The 22,840-nt window shown below is 45.7% G+C and overlaps 2 protein-coding genes across 2 annotated transcripts; one reads left to right on the forward strand and one right to left on the reverse strand.

Moving 5' to 3' along the window:
• The first annotated feature begins 98 nt into the window (after positions 1-98).
• Positions 99-6,097, forward strand: LOC125321515 (C->U-editing enzyme APOBEC-1-like). Its single transcript, XM_048294496.1, has 5 exons — positions 99-162; positions 1,585-1,612; positions 1,997-2,385; positions 3,553-3,668; positions 5,517-6,097. Exons 1-5 carry the CDS (start codon positions 114-116, stop codon positions 5,541-5,543), a joined length of 609 nt encoding a protein of 202 aa, XP_048150453.1. The 5' UTR covers positions 99-113; the 3' UTR covers positions 5,544-6,097.
• Positions 6,098-9,468: 3,371 nt separating this feature from the next.
• LOC125321762 (single-stranded DNA cytosine deaminase) lies at positions 9,469-15,841 on the reverse strand. Its single transcript, XM_048295049.1, has 5 exons — positions 15,617-15,841; positions 12,301-12,448; positions 11,580-11,850; positions 11,301-11,416; positions 9,469-11,007 (listed from the first exon to the last, which is right to left on the reverse strand). Exons 1-5 carry the CDS (start codon positions 15,622-15,624, stop codon positions 10,954-10,956), a joined length of 597 nt encoding a protein of 198 aa, XP_048151006.1. The 5' UTR covers positions 15,625-15,841; the 3' UTR covers positions 9,469-10,953.
• Between the last annotated feature and the right edge of the window lie 6,999 nt (positions 15,842-22,840).

Raw genomic sequence — 22,840 nt, forward strand, 5'->3', positions numbered from 1 at the left:
ATAAGGAAATACTCAGCTGAGCAGCATTAATAAGGCCCAAAGATCAGTATTCTGGTCCAGGAATAGAAACCGAAACTAGTGTAAGACTATTAAAGGCACACCAGTCTCCCAGGATGAGACACACAAGTCCAGAAGTACCCATGGCTGCTGTCAGTGGCAGAGGTAAGCACATTTATGTGGAAGGCAGGCCTGTTTCTCCATATTCAAGCGTAGATATTTACTGTAGTTGTATCTAAAGGACTGGAGTGTAGACACAAATGTGGTTTGTTGGGACATGAGGATATACAGCAGACAGATGTGGATTTGAGTTTTATGTCTTTGAACCTATTACCGTATCTTGAGTCTTAGGTCCAGCTTCAAAATACTAATAAAATTTTGTTAACCTTGGAATGGCAGGAAGAATTCAAAATCCCAGAGAACTTTTACTGTGGAAAGAGATCTTGAAGGCATTTAAGAATGGAGCAATTTAGTTAGCTTATTTATTCATATATTTTATTTTCATTGTGATAAATAACTAGAATATTCTTTCTAAAGAATCAGGGCAATAAGGCCGTGCAAGGAGTTGATTATGTCTCTGTTGATGTGGAAAACTATTTTCTTCCTGTTGAAATGTAATTTCACTCTGTATAATTCATATTTTCTCATCTTAAAGAGCTAAGGTGCGGAAAAATGCCTTTAGTACCTTAATTCTAAGTAAATTTTAAAAGAAATCTTTATTGTATCATGCATAATATATAAAAACTAAAAATAAAATTAATTCTTTTCATTTTATATGCACTTAAAAATTTAAAAAATGAAATTAATTATTTTATCAAATAATATGGCAGTTCCTAGATCCTTAAGTTTTCTATGGGTGGATTTTTACAAAAGAAATGAGTGGCTTTGATCACCTGCAATTGTTTTCCTCTAGACCCTCAGCTGGGAAGGGATGAATGAATCATGGGGTCAAAGTTGCTTACCACCATGGGAGATAAAATGTGTATAATCAGGCAGGTCAGCGTTGCCACCATGTATGTATTTGTTAGTCAGAAATCACCCTCCTTCCTGTACAGGTATTTTTTCCTTGGCACTGATATTTTTTTTAGTTTTTGAAAAAGTTACAGATTAAGTGAAGATGGGAAGTTGGTTGTGAAAACGTTGCTGTCTAGTTTGCCAAAATGATGAGTACCGATGGGAAAATGGCTCAAGTTTTGCCTGTCTCATAGAAGTGGTTTGGAAGATTTAAGGGATAAGAGATTTGATTCTGCTCTTTGATTAGTCAGGGAAAAACAGATGCAGTACTGCTGAAATCAGGGAATTTAAACTTGAGTGTTTACACAATCAACCATAATGTGCTAAACTGAGCAAGGGTTCATGTACAACATAGCTTAAACAACCATCAAGTTCAACTTCCAGGTAGGAATCCACACCTCCTGCAGCCCAGCGTGCCTATCCTGCTGCGCAGTGATTTAATATTAAGGCCTTTTAGAGAAAAGAGATTTGGCAGGGAGTGTATAGACTGAAAGGTGTCTGGACAGAAAGTGTAGAGGAAATTTTGGTTTCTGACCTGCTATCCTCGATGACTCACAAATATTTTCTGTACAGATCTCCTGTCCAGCGGCAACAACCAAGGGTAAGAGATGTAGCTCTGTCACTGACTGCTGCCTGAGTTCCATAGCAATTTCTAAGGACAGCCTTGTGCCTTGTTTTATTCTTACTATCCTTTTCCTCAATCTTCCTTTCCAGTTGCCTTACTGCTTTGACTGGTACTGATCTCTGTGTGGTGACGGGATTGCTTACCGACCCAACAGGTCTCAAGGAGGTGTTGGGGGTGTTCTGAAGTCTTCATCAAATTCCAGATTTCAATTGCTAAATTGCAACATTCTTCAAGCTGCTCATTTCTGATGGGAAAAGCTGGGAGTGGGAGGCCTGGCTGATATTTAGAGTAGGCAATGCACAATGGGACCAAACATCATTGAAATCTTGGGATCACAGTACTGCCGGTACTCTTATTCAGGTGGAAGATAGAGCCGGGAGACTTCCAAATAAATTATTCGCCTAGCCAACATCGACGGGGGGTGTACCTGCTGTATGAAATCAGGTGGAGAAGAGGTTCCATCTGGAGGAACTGGTGCTCAAACACTCATAGACAACATGCTGAAGTCAACTTCTTAGAAAATTGTTTCAAAGACAGGCCACAAGTTCCTTGCTCCATCACCTGGTTCCTTTCAGCTAGTCCCTGTGGAAAGTGCTCCAAAAGGATTCTGGAGTTCCTGAAGTCACGCCCTTATGTGACCTTGAAAATATATGCAGCCAAGCTGTTCAGGCACTACGATATCCGTAACAGAGAAGGTCTCTGCAACCTGGGAATGCACGGAGTCGCTATACATATAATGAATCTTGAAGGTAACCCAGCTACTCTTTGTCTAAGTGTGGATTGAAAGTTCTGGGATTATGTGCGCTCTTAGTTTGTAATAGAGGTGATGACTTGCTTTGGGGAGGACTAGTGAGTGCAAAAATGTCACTCTCTTCTGCCTTATTTCTTCCCCAGTCCTGTACAGCAGCAGGACCAGCATGGTCATTTCTTCTTGCCAAATACAAACATGGAGAATGAGAGGCTTCTCTAGCCATCCACACCTCCTTAATATGCAGTGAAAAATCCTGGGTGTAAGACAGAACCCGTCCTTCCTAGAAAACACATGCAGATCAGCTTGCCATCTGCATCAAGTAATTGGTTTCCCTTGGTAGCTGGAGAAGAGAAGGAAACTGTTTAAAGGAGACTTTCAGATGATGCATGTGTCTTGCACATGTGCCTTTTTGTGCCTCTATCTTTCTTGCCTGGTGATGTTTGGCTGCAAAAATAGTCCAGACAAGCAGCTCACAAAAAGAAATGTGTATTTGAAGAGATGAACCTCACACACCTGTGTGGATATTTACCACTGGAGTGAGTAGCTATAAAACCCACCAGGTCAAATGTAATCTTAAAGGACATTGCTTATCTTGGGGATACTGTCTCTGGGATTATACCACCAGAGCATTGACAGAAGCTCTGCCCACCCTATCAACACTTGGATCAATATGAAACTGCTAAATGTTAGAGTCTTCACTCCAGGTTTTCCCTGATCATTGGGGTAAGTCAGACAGATTCATGATTGAAGCAACTTGTCTGACCAAAGCTGTGTTCTCAAGCACAAGGCTGCCAAAAAGGGAGCTTGATCAGCTCTGACTGCATGTGCCACTTCCCTTTTCACTCCTGCCACTCACTGATTCCTTCACTGTTGGCAAATGTGCTCTGGCTTTATGCCAGAGTGTGCTATTTGTCATAAAGGTTGCCCAAGCCACCACAATGATCAATTTCTCTCTCTGGCAATTTTTTTTTAGACATATTGCTACCTGCAGAGTTTTGGTTCCCCTTTCCACTAACTTGTTTGTGTAGTTATTTGTGTATCCCTTGTATGAATATCTTTGTCCTTTACTGTATTCTTACTGAGAAACAAATGACTCACTGACATGTTAATGAAGAAAGAACGGGGCATCCTTTCATCAAGAGTGACTGGGTATCTCTCTTCTTAGATTACAGTTACTGCTGGAGAAACTTTGTTGTCTACCAACCTGGAGATCATTATTGGACCCAGGACTTCAATGCACACTACTTTCTGAATTGCAGAGAACTCCTTCGTATCTATTTGGTTAGTAGACACCCGAAGAAAACACCAGGAGAGAAAATAAATGCAAAAAATCCAAGGAAAAGGAGATTTGGATGACCCCAGCAGTGGTGTTAGCAGAAGCGATTGTAGGGAAAAGAAAGAGAAGGTGGTCTACTGGACAGGAGAGGAGACCAGGTCTGGACTAACTGTGGGGCTCAGCCACTCTTTGTGGAGCAAGCCAGTTCTTGCTTGGAATGGTCCCTCTGTGCAGAATGGATGGCAGGAGGTGGAGGAAGGGATGCACAAAGCTGCTGGCAGGAGCTTAGATTCACAGACACAAAACTAACCTGTTTGTAGGATGCTATAAATGCCTTGTTTTATTTCTGGCTGAGGGAAAAGTACACATTACCCTTCATTTCAGTTCCATCCATCCCAAATATTCCATAGGACTTTTTGTACCTCAAGACCTGACCTTTCCATTTCTTTTCTGAGTAAGACATTCAGGTGACAGGATACACAGTCAGTAGCAATACCCAGTCAATCAGCTGACCTAACGAAGTACTTTATGCAATGTAATGGTTTAGGAGACATTTTCCCCTTGGCTTTCAGTCTTTCTGAGTCTCCTAATGCCTGAGATGATTAAATAATTTAGCAGCTTACACACAATCAAGTGCATGGTGCGATGCTTGCCAGGAGCTGAGCAGAGCTGTCTGCTAAATGCTTGTGAGTGCTGACAAACTGCTGCTGACTCAGCATGGTTCCCTGTGCAGCAGTACAAGGGGAATCTGCCCTTCAGGTCTTGGTTTTAAAGAGCCAGCTAACAAATTGCCTGTCCCAACCAGGCAACCTTGACGATTTCTGCAGAGTCCTGCTGGCTAGGAAGCCCGCTGGAAGTCAGGCACTTGCTCAGCTGCTCTGCTGTCTCAGCTAAACATAAGCCATCCCTCAAATGAAGGTGAATAGGGCCCATCATCAACAGTTCTAACTACCAACCCTCTGCAGAGGGAATGGGAATGTCTTTGTGCTCAGCCCTTTTGAACATCCTGCCCCGTTGTACTAATTATGGAGAGGTGTAATGGGGTGAGTGAGTTCCAGGCATGTGCTCCAGAGAAATACACACTGTTGCATCAAGCTCTGGCCTTCCTGGCAGGAGAAAGACACTGAGGAACCAGAGGGGATTTGGTGGAGTACCACTGCAAAGGGCAGGGGACTGGAGTACTTGCCCTATGAGGAGAGGCTGAGGGAATGGGATTTCCTAGACCTATAGAGAAGGTGGCTAAGTGGGATCTAACTGCAGTTTTCCACTACATAAAGGCAGTAAAGACATAGCCAAACTCTCCTTGATGATGCACAGAGGAAAAATGAGGTAACACACACAAGCTGCATTGAGGGAAATTCCGACAGGATAGAAGGAAAAAGTCTCCCCTGACAACGGTGTGGTACTGGAACCCAGAGTCTGTCACCTCCATCCCTGGAGACACTGAGAACTTTGCTCTGAGCTGCCAGATCCAGCCTTGGAGTTAGCCATGCTGCAAACATGGTGTGGTACTAGAAACCCCTGGGCGAGCCTTTCTAACCCCCCAAAAAATCTGCCTTTCCACAGGATCCAACTCCACTTCCCCTGCATTCAGCTGTGCAAGTTGCCACCTTTTAAATGCTTCTGTTTCTGAATGGTTTGTATTTCTAGCAGTGGTGTACATGGCACAGTATATTGTGAGGTGCTACCCTGTTGTCTGGAAAAACGTATCCCGAGGGAGATTATCTAACACACTGAAGGAGGATCAGTGATCTCTTGGACCAGATGCTTTATTTTCAAATTCTCTATCATGCTGAAGAGATAGCTTAAGCTTTTTATATCTAATTTTTAATGGTTGTTTTTCTTCCTCCTAGGGGCTTCCTCCATTTCTGACAAACTGAACACTAACAAGCATCACCACCATGTTTCTAAGCTCACTTTGTGCATCAGTACAAGACCAGAAAATCCAGTCCCTGGCAGTGTTTTCTGCTGCAGCCTTGATAAGCTTCTTGCTGCCACCAGAGGAGACTCTTATCACTGACTGAGCATTGCTAAGTATTGGACAGAGCAGAAGGAGCTCATGAGAAGCCATCAGCAAGCTCGGATGATGCAGCCAGGCATCCAGGACACAGTGCTCTGTGTCTTTACAGAGCTTCCTGAGAGTCCAGTAAGGATGGAGACTGTGCCCCATAATCAGGCCTTCCATGTCTGCTGATTCTGCAATCAGATTCTGCAAGTACCCTCTTGAAAGGCCAGCATGTAACATTTTTCATGCTCTGATCTGTTCCAAAGAAGTAATCAGCTATGCATTCTTGCTTTCAGAATTTCTTATGAAGATCACTTTTATGCCTACATGTGTATGTTTTGGAAAATATTTCATACCTTAACAATATTTATGCAATACTGTAATAATACTTCATTTTAAGGTTTTATTTATGACTGTAAAACCAGTGTAATAAAAGGGAAAACATCAACTCTGTGGAAACTTTGCTTTTCTTGTTCAGCTCCTTGATACACAGCCTTCCCTTGTAATTCCACACTCTGGAGACATAGCTGTTCGTTGCAAACTGGGGGAACAAAATAAAAAGTCTCTGTTTTTCCAGCTGGAAACACAGAGTGGGATGGTGAGGTAGGAGAAATTGAAAGCTCTGAACTCTCTCTACTGGCAGCAGGCAAAAAGAAGATACAGGTGTATAGGGTCCTGCAGCAGTTTTGAATTTGAACTGCAAATAATGTAGAACATCAGAATGAATCATGTGGGGAGCTGCATGTGTCATGATTCTCAACCTCTTCAAGCAGGAGGCCCACTGTGTGATCCCACTGGGGAATGTGCTGATGCTGAGATCCGCAACATGCACAAAGGATGATTTCAAGAACCAGGCAGGGGCTGGTGGGAGCCATGCCTATCTCTTCTGGTTTATTAATGCTTATAGCATCCTTTGGCCATGCCAAAATCTCCAGATGTTTAGCAGACCATCAAGACAGCCAGAAAAGCTGCAGGCTGAGAAAGCAGCTCCAGTCCCTGCAGTATGAGAGTGTATCTAAGGCTGAGCACAGCTGGCTGGGGAGAGTCTCCTACGTTTATCAAATAAAATAACTCCAAGCAATGTATAGCACAGCTGAAGTTTTCTTCCCCCTGTCCAGGGCCTCATACTGGATGTCACATGCCCTCTTTCTGGATGTTATAGTGTTTACTCTTTGCTTCCTTAGGGAGCAATCAAATCACTTTATCAACGTGTAGTTTAGTACAGCAGGGTCCATAACCACTCATGCCCAGGGGTCAGCCCTTTCCCACTGAAGGCAGGAGGACAAACCTTCCATAGTCTGTTTGGAAGCTTGCCAGTTCCAAGTCAGCCCAGTCAAGTTTTCGCACCAGTTTTATCTGCCAGAGTGAATTTGCAATCTGCTGTATCCCTGCCGTGCCCCTACTGGCATGTGAGAGCCTAGGGGTGGGTTTACCACACTGGTAGGCTTTAAAGGCAACTGCAGAAGGCAGCTGGTCTGCTCTCAAATTCTTCTGGCCCTCTGGACTGGTAAAAGCATGTGCCAGCTTGTAGAGTGGGATAGTTCTTAACTGTGAATTAATGACAAGGTTTTAGAGTGGAGAGATCACCACCCTCCCTGCACTGGAACTTGGGTGCAACAGCAGCAAGAGCAATGGAGTTTTAGCCATATCTGATGTGGATTTGGAAGCCTGAGGGGAAACCTGCCTAAGACAGAAGTGTATGAGAGGTTTAAAAGCCAAGGCAGCCCTCAAAATACTTGCCACCCTTCGGTGCCTCCCCATCTGCTATGACCTCTGCTCTTGCAGCAACCCACTTTCTCCTTCCCCAGCAGAGGCTCTGCTCATCATCACTGGCATTGTCTGAATGAGGGGTCTCTTCTCTGCCAAATCCCTTCATGTTTCTTCTGTGAACCAAATGTGACTTCCACCACTGTGAATATTTAATACATGTGTGATGAAAGAATGACATTTCTGCCCATAGGAATGCTAAAGGGTCAGCACCAGGGAGAGTAGAAAAACGTACTCAAAGACAATGCTGGACACAAATACATCTAGGCTGAAACCCCCTTGAAGGGACAAGTAGCAAGGGACGACACTCCATGACCCTGAAACCCCTTTCTATCCTGATTTCCAAGTACTAGCACGCAGGAGAAGAAGAGAAAGCAAGCAGGGAGAAGACATGGCTGTGTTTGCAAGGGTTTGGAGTGTGTCTTTGCATTGTTTAATGGTAATCTGTTTCTTATTATTGCAAAGTCCGAGGACGCCGTGTACTGACCTGGAGTAGTGCTGCGTGCAGCTGTGGGAATGATGTCAGTGTCCTGCTCTTCAGTGGGCATGTTCTGGGGGCTGTCTGAGAGACAGGCTTTGGGAGCCGTTTGCAGCATGGAACAACATCCCTTCAAGCCAACACCCTCACACAGGGTGCCAGACACCCCCGTGCACCAGGAGATGGCAGCCATGCCCAGATTTCCACACCAGCAGCCATCCCGTCCCGTTTGTCCTGTCTCCCCTGTTATCAAACACCTATCCTCTACAGCTCCCTGGATGTGCCTGTGCCTTGTTCACTGCTGCAAACCCCAGAGTGTTGATCAAGTGAGACTGGGGTTTTCAGCCAGCACCAAGGCCCCTGCTCTGGCTGTTCCCCACAGTCTGGGGAGGAAATGTCCTCCCAGAAATCACAAGCCCCCATTTCCCACAGCTCAGGCAACTGGGGTTGGAGGTATATTTGCCACAGTCCCCTTGAGAGCTTAGCTGTTGCCCAGGTGCATAGAAAGGAAAGAGACACCTAGAATAGCACACCCACAATCTCCATAAGGCTGTAAAGATAAATGGCCATCAAGAATATAAAAGCAATAGCAAAATGTTCACTATATCCACAGTCTACAAAGCAAGTAAAATATCTTCTGTTAAAAAAGTAATGTTACTACATAACAGTCACCCTCCAGGGAGTTATTCTTGGCAGAGACACCTAAAGCATTTGAGGTTGAATTAATTTAGAAAGCCAAATTAAAGAATGTCTTGTAACAAACAGTATGAATTGGTATTTGTGAACAGAAAAAGTGCAGTTAAAACAATCTCTGTAGCAAAAGAGCTAAACTCCTTTAGCTGTACCACATGGATTAACTCTACAGTCCACTCTGAACTTAATCTGACTTATGTTCAGAAGAGCCTAAACATAGGATATATTCTTAATGTAGTTCATGATTCTTTTCATCTACTCATTGCATTTTTTCTCCTCCTGTACAACATCCCCTGGTGTCATGTTTCAACAAGTATCTTCAACTCAGTGCTAGTCAGAATTTAAGCAGAAGCCAATTCCTTTTCAAAGGAGTTTTCCTTCAACTCCTTTTATAGAAAATATTAATTTTTCTAATAATTTCACTGAGAAGGACAACAGTGTTGTACAGGCCAATATCAAAAGTTGAAAGACAAAGATTCTTTATACATCTTTGCTTCTCTTCTTGTTTTGTGAAGCATATTGGGTCAGGACTTCTGCGTCCAGTGTGGTCAATTACAAGTCATGACTGGGGACAATAGGCTGGCCATCAATGAAAGAAGCATCTCAAATAACTTCAGAGATTTTTGGTAGTATTTCCAAAGTACCCAAACAATTTATCTGTCTTGATCTGCTGGGTCAATAACTGTCAATAACTTCAAAGCTACAAGTAAAAGCACAAAGATAGTTTAATAGTTCCAGGCTGTGTCTCCAGAAACGAGAAAGATGACCTGTCAATCCTCTGTGTCAACTTTACCTCCTTCATCCACATGATACCAAAAAAAAAAAAAAGACAAAACCAGATGCTAGTTTGTAAGACCTTTATTTATATAAATAATATGCACCATATGAAACAAATATACAACACCATGCTCGCAAATTAATGCTTTGCAAAGGACTCTCATTGCTATTCCTGGTCGAAATTTGTCAAGCTGAGAGTGCCTCGGGAGCCTGAAGTTGTAGGAAGCTTGTGATGCACCTGGTTGTGACCTCTCCTAGCAGGAGGAGGCCCTGTAGGAGCAGGGCTCTCTGCTGTCCCCCTGCAGCTGGCCGAGCACCAGAGGAGGTGTTTTGAGGAGCTTCCAGCCTTACCCAGAAAGAGGAACAGGACAGAGCAGAGAAGGAAATAGAGCACACCCAGAGTGTGGGACACACTTAGCCTTGTCAAAGCCTCGAGAAGTCAGATTGGAGAGGACAACCCAGCTGTAATTTAGGTGCTGGGAAGGTGGTGGTGAGCAGGCAGGTACAATGAACCCGTATCTTCAGCTTGTAAAGGCTGTGTCCACCAGATCAGATGCTAATGGGGTCCCCTAATGGAAACGGAGTGATTGCCAGGCAGGAGGATGGTTTGATTTTTGCCCCTACAGAAGATATCTACCTACAGGCTATAGAGCTTTGCTTATGCCAAGATTCTTTTCTGGCCAGCTCTCAGTACAGTCACCAACTAGACACTGCTGGCCGTATTATGGGCAGTAAAAGACCTGGAGAAACAGAAGACTGTGGGACTGTAAAGGTGCCTCTAGCAGAGGCAGTTGGCTGGGGAAGGAGCATATTGCACGTCTGGCATAGGGGGAAATGCTCGGTGGATGGAGAGTACTCCACACAGTGGGAGCTGTGGTGCTCTGCACACAGTCCACTTACACAGACCTGCTGGCTTCAAGTGAGGTTCTCAAGCTGAGCTACCTGGGCTGTCAAGGACTCACTTCAACACTCTCAGCTGAGCTTTCCAACAGCTGGCCAACTTTGGTGTTAATACATAGGCTGTACCACTACAGTGGTGATGGTTTTCAACTTCCTACCCACATCCAGAAGGACAAATAAACCATTTCACAAGGAAGGACACAGAGCAGCTGAGTGTAGTTCAGCTCTAAGAGCCAAGAGATGTGCTCCCCAAAGCCCTCATAAAATGTGCAGGTCACTGGAGTGCCAGTGAGAACACAGCCACATAAACAGCTTTGCAGGCTGTCTGCTCCCACCTGGGCAAGGATAAACCCAGATCTCCACATAGTGGATCACCTGAATTAGCTCTGCAGGGACTGAGGGGGGAAAAATCATTCTCTGGCAATGTCACTGCAGTCCTGGCTATTCCCAGTTAGCAATGGATAAGGTGTGAGCCTGGGGAACGTGTCTTCAGAAGATCAGCCTAATTCTCCTTGGAAATAAAAAAAGTAAGGATAGTCTTATCTCTAGACACAGGGCTGGAAGGAGGAGAGATGCAAGGAGGGAAAAAGATAAAGATCTGTCGTAAGGGAGAGATGGTAATCAAAGAACAAGTGTTTGCGAAGTCTTCTGATTGCTGATGACTTTCACTTCAAAGCCCCAGGATTTTAAAGGCATCTCGTAAATCATCTACTTCATACAGTGGCTGCAGAACAAAATATAAATGGTAGGTCAGTTGTCAAGTGAGCAGGAACCTATGAACATGAGGAAGGACTGGCAGGAGATGAGATGAGAGGTGGAAGAAGGGGAAGTGAATGAAAAGAGGAGAGATGAAGAAAGTTGGGGGAAGAGGCATAAATGATGTGGAAGGTGAAGACACACGAATGAATGGAATGGCAGATGGCAGGGATGAGAAGCAAGAGCAGATAGGAATTGTAGTGAGGAAGACAGGAATAAGATGAGGGAAGAGGCACTGGAAGAAGAAGAATTGGCCCTTACCAGGAGGATTCGTCGAAGTTTCCTGGCGAGATGGACGGAGTTTTCATGCAGCCCTTCCCAGCCTTTGAATGTCTGTTCCCTGTTCTCCACAAATGTGTTCCAGCAGTAGAAGTAATCTGCGCAAAGTACAGGGGAGTTACAGGGTGCTCAAGAGGACACTGACCTCTCCTAGGATCACTAAACCATCGCACTGCATCTTTTCCTACCTTCTCTCCCCCTCCTTGGTGTCCCTAAGCCCCCTTAGTTCACCATCATCTCTTTCTTGCCCGCAAAACTCACCTTTGAAGGTCATGATGGCAATTTGTGCCCCTGCCTTGTGCAGGCGCCTCAGCCCCTCGGGCTCTGCCTTGCGGTCCTCGCAGAAGTAGAGGCGGGCCATGAAGATGCGGAGGGTCAGGTTGGGGTAGGAGCGCAGGAAGTTGGCGATGTGCTGGGCGCAGTCGTAGCAGGGGCTCCAGGAGGTGAACCAGGTGATTCGGTAGCAGCGTCCCGGGTCCAGGTCCCAGGCTGCGATGTAGCGCAGGAAGAGCACCTCCACGTGACAGCCCATCTTCGGGAAACGGGGACAGATACGGGCAAGGCGTGAGGTGGGGAGGGAGAAGGGTGTGAGAGGGGCAAGGAGGGAGGTGTGGCGTGGATGGGGTGTGAGGGGAGGAGAAAAACGGTGGGGGTCAGCACACATGGAGAGAAAGCACGGCAGGCACAGGAGGGCACTGATGTGGAGGGATGTACAAACGGGATGAGCGGGACCTAAGCAGGAAGGCAAGTAGACTGGTAAAGCAGCAGGCAGTGTGGATGTCTTGCTGGTAACACACTCGGGGGTAGCACAAAGGATAGGTTTACCCAGAGGCTGCATCCCTCAAACACTGTGCACCAGCACAGCGTCCAGGTGTGCCTGCGTTGCTGTCACAGCCCTCTGTTCCCTGCTGCCCCGGGCAAAGTGGAGCTGCAGGCACCTCAGCATGGATATAAGAACAGGAGGGCAAGGCATTCCCCGTACCTGGTTGCGCAGGTATCCGAAGTCCAGGGAGCACGATGTGGCACTGTCCCGGCGCTTTACGACGTAGCAGAGGTAGGTTTCACGGCGGCCCTTGGCCTTGCGCAGGTTCCTGAAGTTGTAGAGGAAGAGTCTCCTTTGCATGAGGATGCTGCAGAAGACAAGAGAGAATTTACATTAGCCCTACCCTGCAGCCAGCAGTTTACCACGTCTTTGTTGAGGGCTCAGAACCAAAAATATCCTCTTCACATCCAAGCCTCTCAGTACGAGAAGAGTGTCGGTAATTTGCATGAAATGTTCTAGGGAAAGGATGCAGACATGACTGTGGGGATGAAGCAGGTGACCTCGTGAGTGGAAACAGTATGTGAATTAATAGTGATTAGTCAAACAGCAACTATGGCTGGGTAGAGTGTGAAAATATCTGAAAATATCCAGAACATGGACACCAATGAGGGAGAAGGATGAAGGCCTGTGAAGATGAGAGGGTCTGGAGTTCAGTCATCAAGAGATGTTATTTTTGCGATATGAAACCCTGAAAATCCACTGGGGCAAGGGATTGATCAAATTAGAACCTGTCCAGAGAAGACTGTACTGAATGTATTCCAAGCATTGCTTAAAAGAAAAGCAGAGTTGAAAGTGTGCAGAACTAGGGAACAATGCCATCCACTAGCTGATGGAATATATAATGGGTAGGCATGCTGATACCTCTCCAGGCACAAGCACCATTTCCACAGCAGACAGACATGAAGACTGGCATGGGCCTGCTCCCGTGCCCAGGGACCCTCCTGGGAAGAGGCAGCAGGAGCACAGGGCAGGTGTAAGGTGGTCATGAGCCATGTCTAACAGCCTCGCTGCCAAGCGGAGGGACACAGGCAGCTGGGTTCATTGAGGTGAGATACTCACCTCCCCCGCAGCAATGCAAAACAGAAGTGAATAGGTTAAAAATAATCACGTCCTTTGTCACCTTTTCCCACTGTTAGGCTGATGTTCAGCACAAAGATGGGGTAAGTTTAAGAGATACTGAGCTGAGTTTTCCGGAAGGTCTCCAGTGAAGTGTAGAAAAGGGGAATTTGGGTTTGTTAGGAATTTAAATCTGAGAGTCTAGGGACATATATACACCCCTCATGTGTTTGCCAATGTCACCATAAAACTTGAGCACTGCAGAGCACTTAATGACCAGCTAACAGGCACCCTCTCTGCTCCTCCAGGAGCTTCTGTCCCTTGTACACCCTCACACAAGTACTCATTCATAGAGTCACGCACATCCTCTTGCCTTTTGTTACCCAGTGACATGCTCTGAGGTTGTGTAACACTCCCTACTGCTCCTCACCTGCATCAGACACATTGTCCCTCAGGCACCCTTGCTCCCCTTGTCCCACAGACAGGCAAACGACTCTTTCCTGTCATGTCTCCCTCAGCCTGCAGTGCAGAAATACCTGTCCTGCTCACACAGAAAGAGGAAGCACAGGCATACTCTGTTATGCCACGCTTTGTACAGACAGGCTCCTGCAGAAGCACATCACATGGGAGCATGTCTTAGAAGAAAGTCCACAGAGAAGACTGCACACACTCAAGAGGGTAAAGCATCCCCACTAAGCATTCCATTCAGCCCAACAACAGTCTGAGGCAGCTCCTGGAGGTCTGTCCCATAAGCACTAAGGTAGTCTGGCTCTGTTGGGCTTGCAGGCTGTATCAAGAGTAGAGCACAAGCTGATCCCACTGCCTTTCGTCACCCCTTTCTCTGGCTGTTCTTGTTGGGTGTGTGTTTCCCATACCCACAGAATGTTCTTCATCATCTTTCTCACACTTAGAGCTGACTCACTTCCTACCACCTTAGAGTCACCCTATTTCCCTGCCTTTGTACAAACATTTACAAATTAACACGTGTATATTCCTAACACACACACACATTGGTCTCCTCACAAAATTATCAACCAGTGGTTCACTGCAGGTTTCTAAGTCTTAGATGTGTTATTGCAGGGATGTGGAGAAGACTGTCCTCTGTAACAGAGGTGCTGGAAAGGGGGCACCTGTTCTGTGGTGGTAGATCCTCAGGTTGTCCAGAAAGGATAACCCAGAAAATTGCACAGTTGTGATAGGTCAGAGGCTTGCAAAACTCTTACCTGGGCTGTGCCACAACTGCAGAAAATAGAGCAGAGGCACTGTGCACAATTCAATTGCTTGCTGAAGAAACAAGCCAGGTGAAAAACAATTACAATTATGTTGATGTCTCATTAAAACCCATATGGAAAAAATACTTTTTATCACATCAAAAACATAAGGGAAAACAGACTTTCCCTTTTTTCTCTTTTTTTTTTTTGTGTGTGTGTGTGTGTGTGTGTGTGTGTGTGTGAAGTTTTGAGCAAAACCATTTGCTCTCAAAATGTTTCTGATTCTTCTTCTAATTGTTCCTTTTCTCACCTCATTCAATTTTTCTCTATTCAATGTTTTTGTCCCTGCAGAGTAGCATGTGGATGCAAATAAGAGTGAAGAAACCACAGAAAAATAAAATTACGATCGCTTAGATTATTTTTCAGTTTCAGAACAAATTGAAGACAATTTGAATCACAGAAGGCATTTGTTCAACTAGAAATGTTCATTAACATCAGATCTTTTTCTCCCTTTCCTCTGGAGTTCACTGTCTCAGGGTTTTTTTTCCAGGGAGGATTTCAGAATATGGCTGGTGCAAACAGAATAATGAATGAACAGATGTTGTGGGGAGCAAGGGAGCAGATGTCTAGTTAGGTATAAACTGCTGGATACACATGCAACTCCTATGGCTATAGCATAGCTCCAGGGAAAGCAGCAAGGACATAGGAGTTGTGATCATACCTGGGCACTGAAGAAGCAGCCTGAACAGAGATCTTCTCCTCAAATAAAGACTAATGAAACCAGAGTGAAGCCCCCTGAGTATGTGCATAGGATGCAATTGTGGAGAGTCATAATAAGCTCACAGAGTAATTGCAGTGCAAGTAGAGGATTGAGGTGCTTTAAGCGGCAGATAGCATCTGACTGTTCATCCTTCTGTTATCATTCTTTGTTTCTAGAAAAGAAAAACAATGAAAGCAACAAAGAATAGCCACAAGAAAGAAATGACAGAGAGGGAAAGAGTACAGGTGGCAGACAGTCAAAGAGAAAGAACAACAGAGACACAGAGATGCAAGTTGCAAGAGCAGGACAGGCAGGGAGTCAGATCACTGAGTCAGGTGGGGAAAGGGAAAGGGAAAGGGATGGTCAACACCAGAGGGAGAGCAAGTTAATTCTGACAGAAAGACTCTCATCTCTCATATGAGTAAGAAACTAGAGGCACTCATTTTACCTGTCCATGACTGCCAGGGTCTCTCTCAGGTGATGGGATTACAGGGAGGTTATCTTGCAGGCTCTGTCTGTGCAGCCCTCTGACCTGATGTACAGAAATGTGGACTGGCCTGCGTGTCCCCTCCCCATTCACCCCTATCTACTCCCTTCTGGCTTTCATCGGGGTGTGGCTGGGGGAGGAGTTAGAAGGGTCTCTGGAGCTGCAGGAGCTGAGAAGTGTTGAGATGCAAAGGGGCATCAGTTCTGAAAGATGCTCAGCACCCATTGGTCACCACCCCCCACTGCACTCCCTGTTGGGCCCCCCCCCCGCCTGCAAAATTATTCTGAAATAATATCAGTAGCATAACAAGGCAGGAAACATTGTCTAGTGGTTAGAGGGGGGCCTGAGAGCTTGTGTACCACTAGCTTGAATGTGGGCAAAACCACACCATCCCTCTGGGCTTCACATCACGCAGCTGTGCAGGGAATGGGGCGACCCTGCCCTGCTCCACTGCAGAGGCAGCTCTGTGCAGCACTCTGGAGCCACCCCGCTGGAAGGAGCTCAGAGAACACCAAATTGTTGGCAGTCTTTTCCCACTCCACTGTGACCCCCTGAAAGGCCTGGCAGTTGCATGGCACAGCGCTGAAGCTGCAGACCAGAGTGAGAGGGACTCAGGTCCCAGGGTTCAGTGGGGAGTGCCTGGCCCCACTTTGGCACCTGAGCATTGCCACGGATGTCTGAGCCCTGTCAACACACCAGGAGCGGTGGCAGACCTGCAATGCAAAGCCCTACACAAAGCACCAGTGGGGAGTGTCTGCCAGCTACTGGCACTGGCACCAAGATCTGCTGGTGGCAGGGTGACTGTCAGGACCCGCTGACTGAGGTGTGCGCTGTCACAGCCAGGCTGGCACTGAGGATGCACAGGCTTTGCCCTGCCAGCACCGCTCTGGGCTGCCCAGGCTCTGCTCCTGCCCAGGCACCCATCCTCTCTGCAGGGCTGAAGGACAGCTGAGGGATGGGGCAGTGCCTTGGGCTGGGCAGGGTGCTGAGGAAGCAGCCAGGGCACTTTCTGCTCCGTTTCTGCCTCAAGTGGGGCATGGCTGAGAAACAGGGCTTTTGTTTACCTCACGCTAGGGCAGTTCTTCGTTTTTTCTCTGCTTGATTTACTTTGCTTATTAATTTTACTGGTTTTCAGAATGCTAAGGCTTTGTGAAACCAGTATACGTAAAAACATGCAAAGGAGAGATGAGTTGCCAGAACAGAGCAGACTCTCTAGCCCAGCACTTGGAGAGGACTTGTTTTTGAGAGCAGAGAGCATGGCATATTTCAGGAAAAGAAGAAGCACTCCTGGAAGGCTCAGGCATAGGCTGTCCTACTCCTGGGGGAAATGCCTAGGTGGGACACATGCTCTGTGAATACACAGTTTGGCAGCTGCATTGATCTCAAGAGCTGTGGCAATTATCCTCCTTGAAGATCTGACTCCTAGTGTTTGACCAAAGCTAGAAGAGACTGAAATCCTTGAGAATCCCTGTCCTACTTAACAGAGTCCAAGAGGACAGTCCTGCTAATGAAACAGCTGTCCCCTTTCAGCCTTTGCTCTAGTAGCACCTTGTGACAAATCTCCTAGGTGAGACCAACACCAAATCACACTTTAATGCTAGTTTTTTCTTTTAATGATTCAAAGAGGGCATTTGTTACACAGGACATCAAAAAAAGAGAAAAGCAAATAAAAAAGCAAAACACTCTGGGAAATCTGCTTCTTAGAGATCACAACTGTTTTTGTTTCATCTGATGAATTAAGGTAACTTCAGCTTTATTCTTGTGCTGGCTCTAAATTTTTATAGCCAAAAGATTGCAGAAAATTTTATATAACATTTTCTACTTTGAAAGGAGTCAATAAATATCTCCATGGTCAGCCTGGTCTTCCCTATAAATTAAATTGGTACAAAATTATTTTTTGAAGATTTAACATGTCAAGTCTCATAGAATTTTAACTCGATCCTTTCTCTGGTCCTGCCTGTAAGTGGAATTTACTCTTCCATGTTTAAAACATGCTCTTTCCCTTAAATGTTGAGAGCTTCTTTGCTCTCCACAGAGATAAAAAAGAAAGAAAGGATGAACAAAGAGATGAAGTATAATTAATGGCAGGTCTCTCAAGCTGAAGCAATGCCCTTTGGTTAGACAGGTAACTTCCCTCACGCGTGAGGTGCAAGAGCACAAAGTCAGTGGTACAGATTCTCTGCCCCTAGCACTAATCCCCAGAACAGAAACATGCTGGTGTGGATGTGTTTTAGTGTCTTGCAGCAAGTCTAGGGGACATTTCAAGAGGGACCTTCGGCTCCTGTGCAGTTCTGCCTAAAGCAGGAGCTGCACTCTCTTGCCACAGCAAGATTTTGCTCATTAGCAGATGTCACCCCTGCTCTGGTTTAAAAAAAAAGTAGTTTGGAAAACCGTGGAAAGGTTGCTGATCCCTGGATCTGGTTGCTTGTCCAGCTTTCTCCCTGGTTGTAAATTGCCAAGTCTTTTACATATGTCAAGCATATGCTGGGAGCTAATACACAAGGAGGTATGCTGACCACTTCAGTTTTCTTTCCTTTCTGCTCAATGCAAACCTATTTGGAGAGGGACCTGAAGATGGGAGAGGAAAATACTGAAGATGGCTCCATCACTGTTTCTGATCAAAGCCCAGGTCAGTTAAAGGCTGGTGGGGATGGCTGGAAAGGGTCCCTGTGCTGCTGTGTTTGGAGTGTTATCTCGCAAGAGGCACTGCTCCAGCTTTTCGGGATCATGGAAGGATGTTCTAGCCTCCCTTCAGGTTTCTTGTGCTCAGGGCTTTATTTTCTGTCTTGGCGTGAGAACAGAGAAATAGCAGCTGGATGAAGAATAGTGGTCAGGTGTAAGGTGGAGAGGAGGGATGTAATGGTTTACTTTTACGAAAGATTCAGAAAGCAAACTACCAAGAAATTAGACAGCAAAAATGCAGTGAATAATTAAGATTATCTAGCCCCAAAGCAGAGGAGAGGTTGCTTGTTTAGTCAACAGGAAGTCATGTGTTGGTGCATACCATTATAAATATATATTTATTTTTTTCCATTCACCCTTTGCTCAGAAATGGCCTTTTGAAACCAGCGCCACTATCACCAGTTGGTTGGTTTTGCACTGAACGCAAGAAACGCAAACACCTGCTTCCCCTCGCCTCAAGAGAAAACCTCAAACAGAAAAACTTTCTCTGCTCCACAAGTGCTGATGCACCACAGACACTGACTTGCACAGAGACCCTGAGCAGGGGAATTGTGGAGCTCCTTGCAGTTAGGCATTGGCAGATAAATAAGCTGATAAGCTTATTTGCTACAAGCACGTAGAACATTCTCACTTGATATGAGCATATACTAATTGTGAGACTACATATTAAAGTGCTTATTTATTACACCCACGTTGCACTGTGCCCACTCCACAATGATTCACACCCCATTTAGAACGACAGACCCAACACAAAGGTAGTGCACTTGCTCAGACACCTCTACCAGGCACACCACTCCCGTTATTCCAGTCCTGGGTGCAAAAAACCCCTCCACTCTAGATGTAGAGAAGCTTGCTGTCTAGGACATGGGGCAGAGAGCCCTGTCCCTAGAGCTGCCAGCTCATCCTGTGATGCAACTGTGGATGCCATACCTGGGGAGAAGATTTCAGCCGCTGCATTAAAAAGCAGTGATTTTTGCGGAGTACGCAGCACCATGGAGATATGTAAAAGCTGAAAGGATGTGTGTGAGGTCTGCCTGGGCTGGACTTCACCAGAGAGGGATGGTGTGGTGGGGTTTGCAAATGCAAAGCTAAAGCACTGTGGGGTGACTGTCACGGAGGCTACATCTAAGACAAGAGCAGGGATCCCAGGTTATGAGAAGGAAGGGGGAAAGGAAAAAGGCAGGAGTTCAGGATGCGTGGGAGTGCCACTGGGAGGGTGGGTTTACAAAACTTGCACTGCTGCATGCTGCAGGATTGTCGATGATGCAACTGATGCAGAATTGGGGGCATCTGGTTGCTGGCTGTGCACAGAGGTTATATGTTATTGTGTGTTTTACTGGTAATTCAGCTTTCCAGGCTTGCACTGCAAAACCTTTACCTGGAGACTTAACCCAAAGTTTATTTTTGTTCCACTGTTGAGCTTGTTTTGGTGGTGGGGGACAAGGCAAATTAGGGTGAAACTATTGAATTGAGTATACATTTTTCAACCGCAGCCCCGTGAGTGCTTCTCATTCCTGCCCTGCAGCTCTCTGCCAGCCCAGCCTGAGGCTCCTTATAGGAACTAAGAATCCTTAGTTCTGCTCCTGTGACCCTGCAATTATTTTGTCTCCCTGCCTATATTAGTGCCCTCCACCATGTTTCTAGGCCACAGCACTTCCAGCCCTTGCTACCAGAGACTGACACCTGATGGGATCACCAGCACGAAGGCAGGAAAGGGGCTAGATTGGGTTGAGGAGTTGGAGACCTGGTGAATGGCTTCCTCACCATGAATGCAGGTAAGAAATGTGACCAAAATCCACATACTTATGCTAAATGTCGTCTAATGTGTTCTCTGACTCGAGGCCGTGACATGATTGGGAGCTTATCTCATTTATGCTAAGAGAAACAGACTCTGTGATGAAAGCAGAAGGTGTCCTCCCCGTGTTGAGAGCTGGGGGGTAAAGTACCCACCAGAGCTGCTTGCACCGGGCTGCTTTCCATGGCAGTGCCTGCAGCTTCAGCCTCCAGCATGCCCTGCCCATCTCACTTGGCCCCTGACTCTGCGCTGCACTGGAGAACACCCTCTGCGTGCTCAGGGAGCTGCAGGCGCTGTTCCAGGGTCACTCCATTCTCCTACAGCTCAGCCCCCTGGTCTGGACACCCCACACCCTGATTCAGATCACCTCTTCCCCCTCCTCAGTGGAAGTCACTGGCTCCATATCTCTGCAATCATCTGCTAGCCCCAGGGAGAAGCTCAGTTTTGCACTGCAGTTTTTCACAATGAGACTCACCTTCTAGCTGTGGTTATGGTTTTGCAAACCAGTGTTGCCTGTGATTAGCTCGTGTTTGTGCAGTGCTGCAGCTCGTGCTACTCTGTGCAAAAAGAGCTTGCACCTGGGGCCTGGCTGGTAAATCCTGATTTTAACTTCCCTGTTGTCTTTGGAGAAGTACTTTGTTGGAGAGACTGAGAGAGAAGTCTTGGGAGTTCATTAAAAAATAGCGTGTAGCATGTTCCTTGGCTATCAGTCATGTGCTGAGTACCTTGCAGTTGTACAGATTTCCTTGGCAGGACGTCCTCATGAGCATCTCTTGGTCTTGCATTCACATACACAGCCAGGTAATTTCCTTTTGTCCAGTCTGTGCTCAACATGGGGACACCAGGTCCGCTCCTCTCTTCTATTATTTCCGTGCAGGTACAGGTAAGGGACAGGCAAATTTACTTAGAGGTGGCTAGCTTGGTCCTGTTCCAGTTTGGAGAACTGGGAACAAGGCCAGAAAATCTTTTAGATCGGAAGAGCAAATACTGTGAAGCAGTGACCCTGGGGATTCCTAGGGAACAGAAATGGCAAAGAAGTTTGCAGAGACTACAAAGAGTTCAGATGCCTTTCCTAAGCTAAACCAATGAGAGACTACAAAGAGAGCAGCTGATGGACAATGGAGCCAAGAGAGATGGTGTGTGATGACAGTGATGGGCTCAAGCAGACCTGATGAGAAAATTGCTGGTCACCACAGCACGGAGAGTCTCAGGAGCAACGACACTCACACTGCACCAGGCAGAAAAGAAACGCTTTTGAAGGTGCCAAGAAGGCAGCAAAGGCCAAGACCCACCTGGTCCTCTGTTGGCACTGCCAAGAAGCCCTGGTCAGCTGTGGCTGTGAAAGATGTCCCAAGGAAAGGCAAGAAGCTGGCAACAAGCATGGCCAAGAAATAGCTACACAATATGAAAACTGACAGAGCAGAAGAGGCAAAGATCCAGCTAAGGGCAAAGCAGTGAAACCCAAGGCTACCAAACGCAACACAGAGAAATTGAAAGTGACCTCAGGGTGAGAAGGTAGTGCACAAGAAGTAGATGCTGTGTGAGCATAGAAAAAGTGGCCTGCTGCAGGGACACAGACTCCAAATCCTTTAATTGAACCACTGATATTTTGTCATGTTGTGCATTTTTCAACACAATTTACCCAAAGGAAGAGAATTGATTTCAATAATTTTAATGCCTTGTTTAGCAATAAAACTCATGCTTTGTATTAATTAAAAGTTTCTTGTATTTTCTTCAGCTGTCTGCAGCAATATTGCAGGGGAGACAGTTTGCTCAGAGATACACAGCAAAAAGAACAGAGGCAGCAGATGAAAGATGCATTAAAGAAATTTCTGATCTGACATCAGGAAACTATTCTCCATCCTAAGTGTGGTGCAGTATTAGAACAAATTGTGGATTCTCCATCCCCTGCTGAATTTTTCAAAATTCACTTGGACAAGGCTCTGAGCAATCTGAGTAGCTTTGAAGTTAGCTCTGCATGCTAAGTTTCAATGTAAGTTTATCTATGATCCTACCTGGAAACATACACTATCTCCAGATCCACATTTATTTTAAAAAATGCACAGCTTCACCTGTTTATATTCAGCTTAACCTTATGTTTAAGCAGGTGACATGACTTACTAGTTAGACACATTGAATTACATATGCTTTTCTATTACACATTTTGCTAATTTGTGACCAGCTGTATTTGTATGGAAATTGCAATCTTAGTAAAATGCCCCGAATAGCATTCTGATAGATAATTTATTCATTGACTGAATTTAATGTTTTTACCACTTCACTTTTTTTAATATACCTCAGCATACTAGCAACAAGTACATGCTGTTTGCATTTTAACTGATATAATTTATATTACTGAACACGTTTTTATCTGAAAAATTAGTTTACACTAATAGCAAAAGTAGACAATCAAATACCTTTGTGATATTTCCATCACTTTTTTTAATAACTTTTTTTAATGGACTAAAATCCAGCTCTCTATTTTGTGGGAGTTTATTCCAACTTGCTGCATTACAGGGGCTAAGGATGGCAGGGACCAGAGAGAAAAAAGCAATATGCTAAAGATCAGAGAGCAGGGGGTGAAGAGATTCAGAACTGGAATTCAGATTTCCTGTGCCCCAGTCAAGGGGCTGTTCACAACTGGACAAATGTACACTGTAAAACAATGTCAGACCATACGGTGCCATGGGCCAGGTTTGTGTACCTTT

Source organism: Corvus hawaiiensis, chromosome 2 (assembly GCF_020740725.1).
Source record: "Corvus hawaiiensis isolate bCorHaw1 chromosome 2, bCorHaw1.pri.cur, whole genome shotgun sequence".
NCBI lineage: Eukaryota > Metazoa > Chordata > Aves > Passeriformes > Corvidae > Corvus > Corvus hawaiiensis.

What these genes read in the sequence shown, in the direction of transcription:
- LOC125321762 (XM_048295049.1), bottom strand. An exon ending in TGCCATCATGACCTTCAAAG is followed by an intron (nt 11,417 to 11,579) that starts GTGAGTTTTGCG and finishes TACTTTGCGCAG; the next exon opens with ATTACTTCTACTGCTGGAAC. An exon ending in AACTTCGACGAATCCTCCTG is followed by an intron (nt 11,008 to 11,300) that starts GTAAGGGCCAAT and finishes TTTGTTCTGCAG; the next exon opens with CCACTGTATGAAGTAGATGA.
- LOC125321515 (XM_048294496.1), top strand. Translation starts at nt 114, where the DNA reads ATGAGACACACAAGTCCAGAAGTACCCATGGCTGCTGTCAGTGGCAGA. An exon ending in ACATATAATGAATCTTGAAG is followed by an intron (nt 2,386 to 3,552) that starts GTAACCCAGCTA and finishes CTCTCTTCTTAG; the next exon opens with ATTACAGTTACTGCTGGAGA. An exon ending in AACTCCTTCGTATCTATTTG is followed by an intron (nt 3,669 to 5,516) that starts GTTAGTAGACAC and finishes TCTTCCTCCTAG; the next exon opens with GGGCTTCCTCCATTTCTGAC.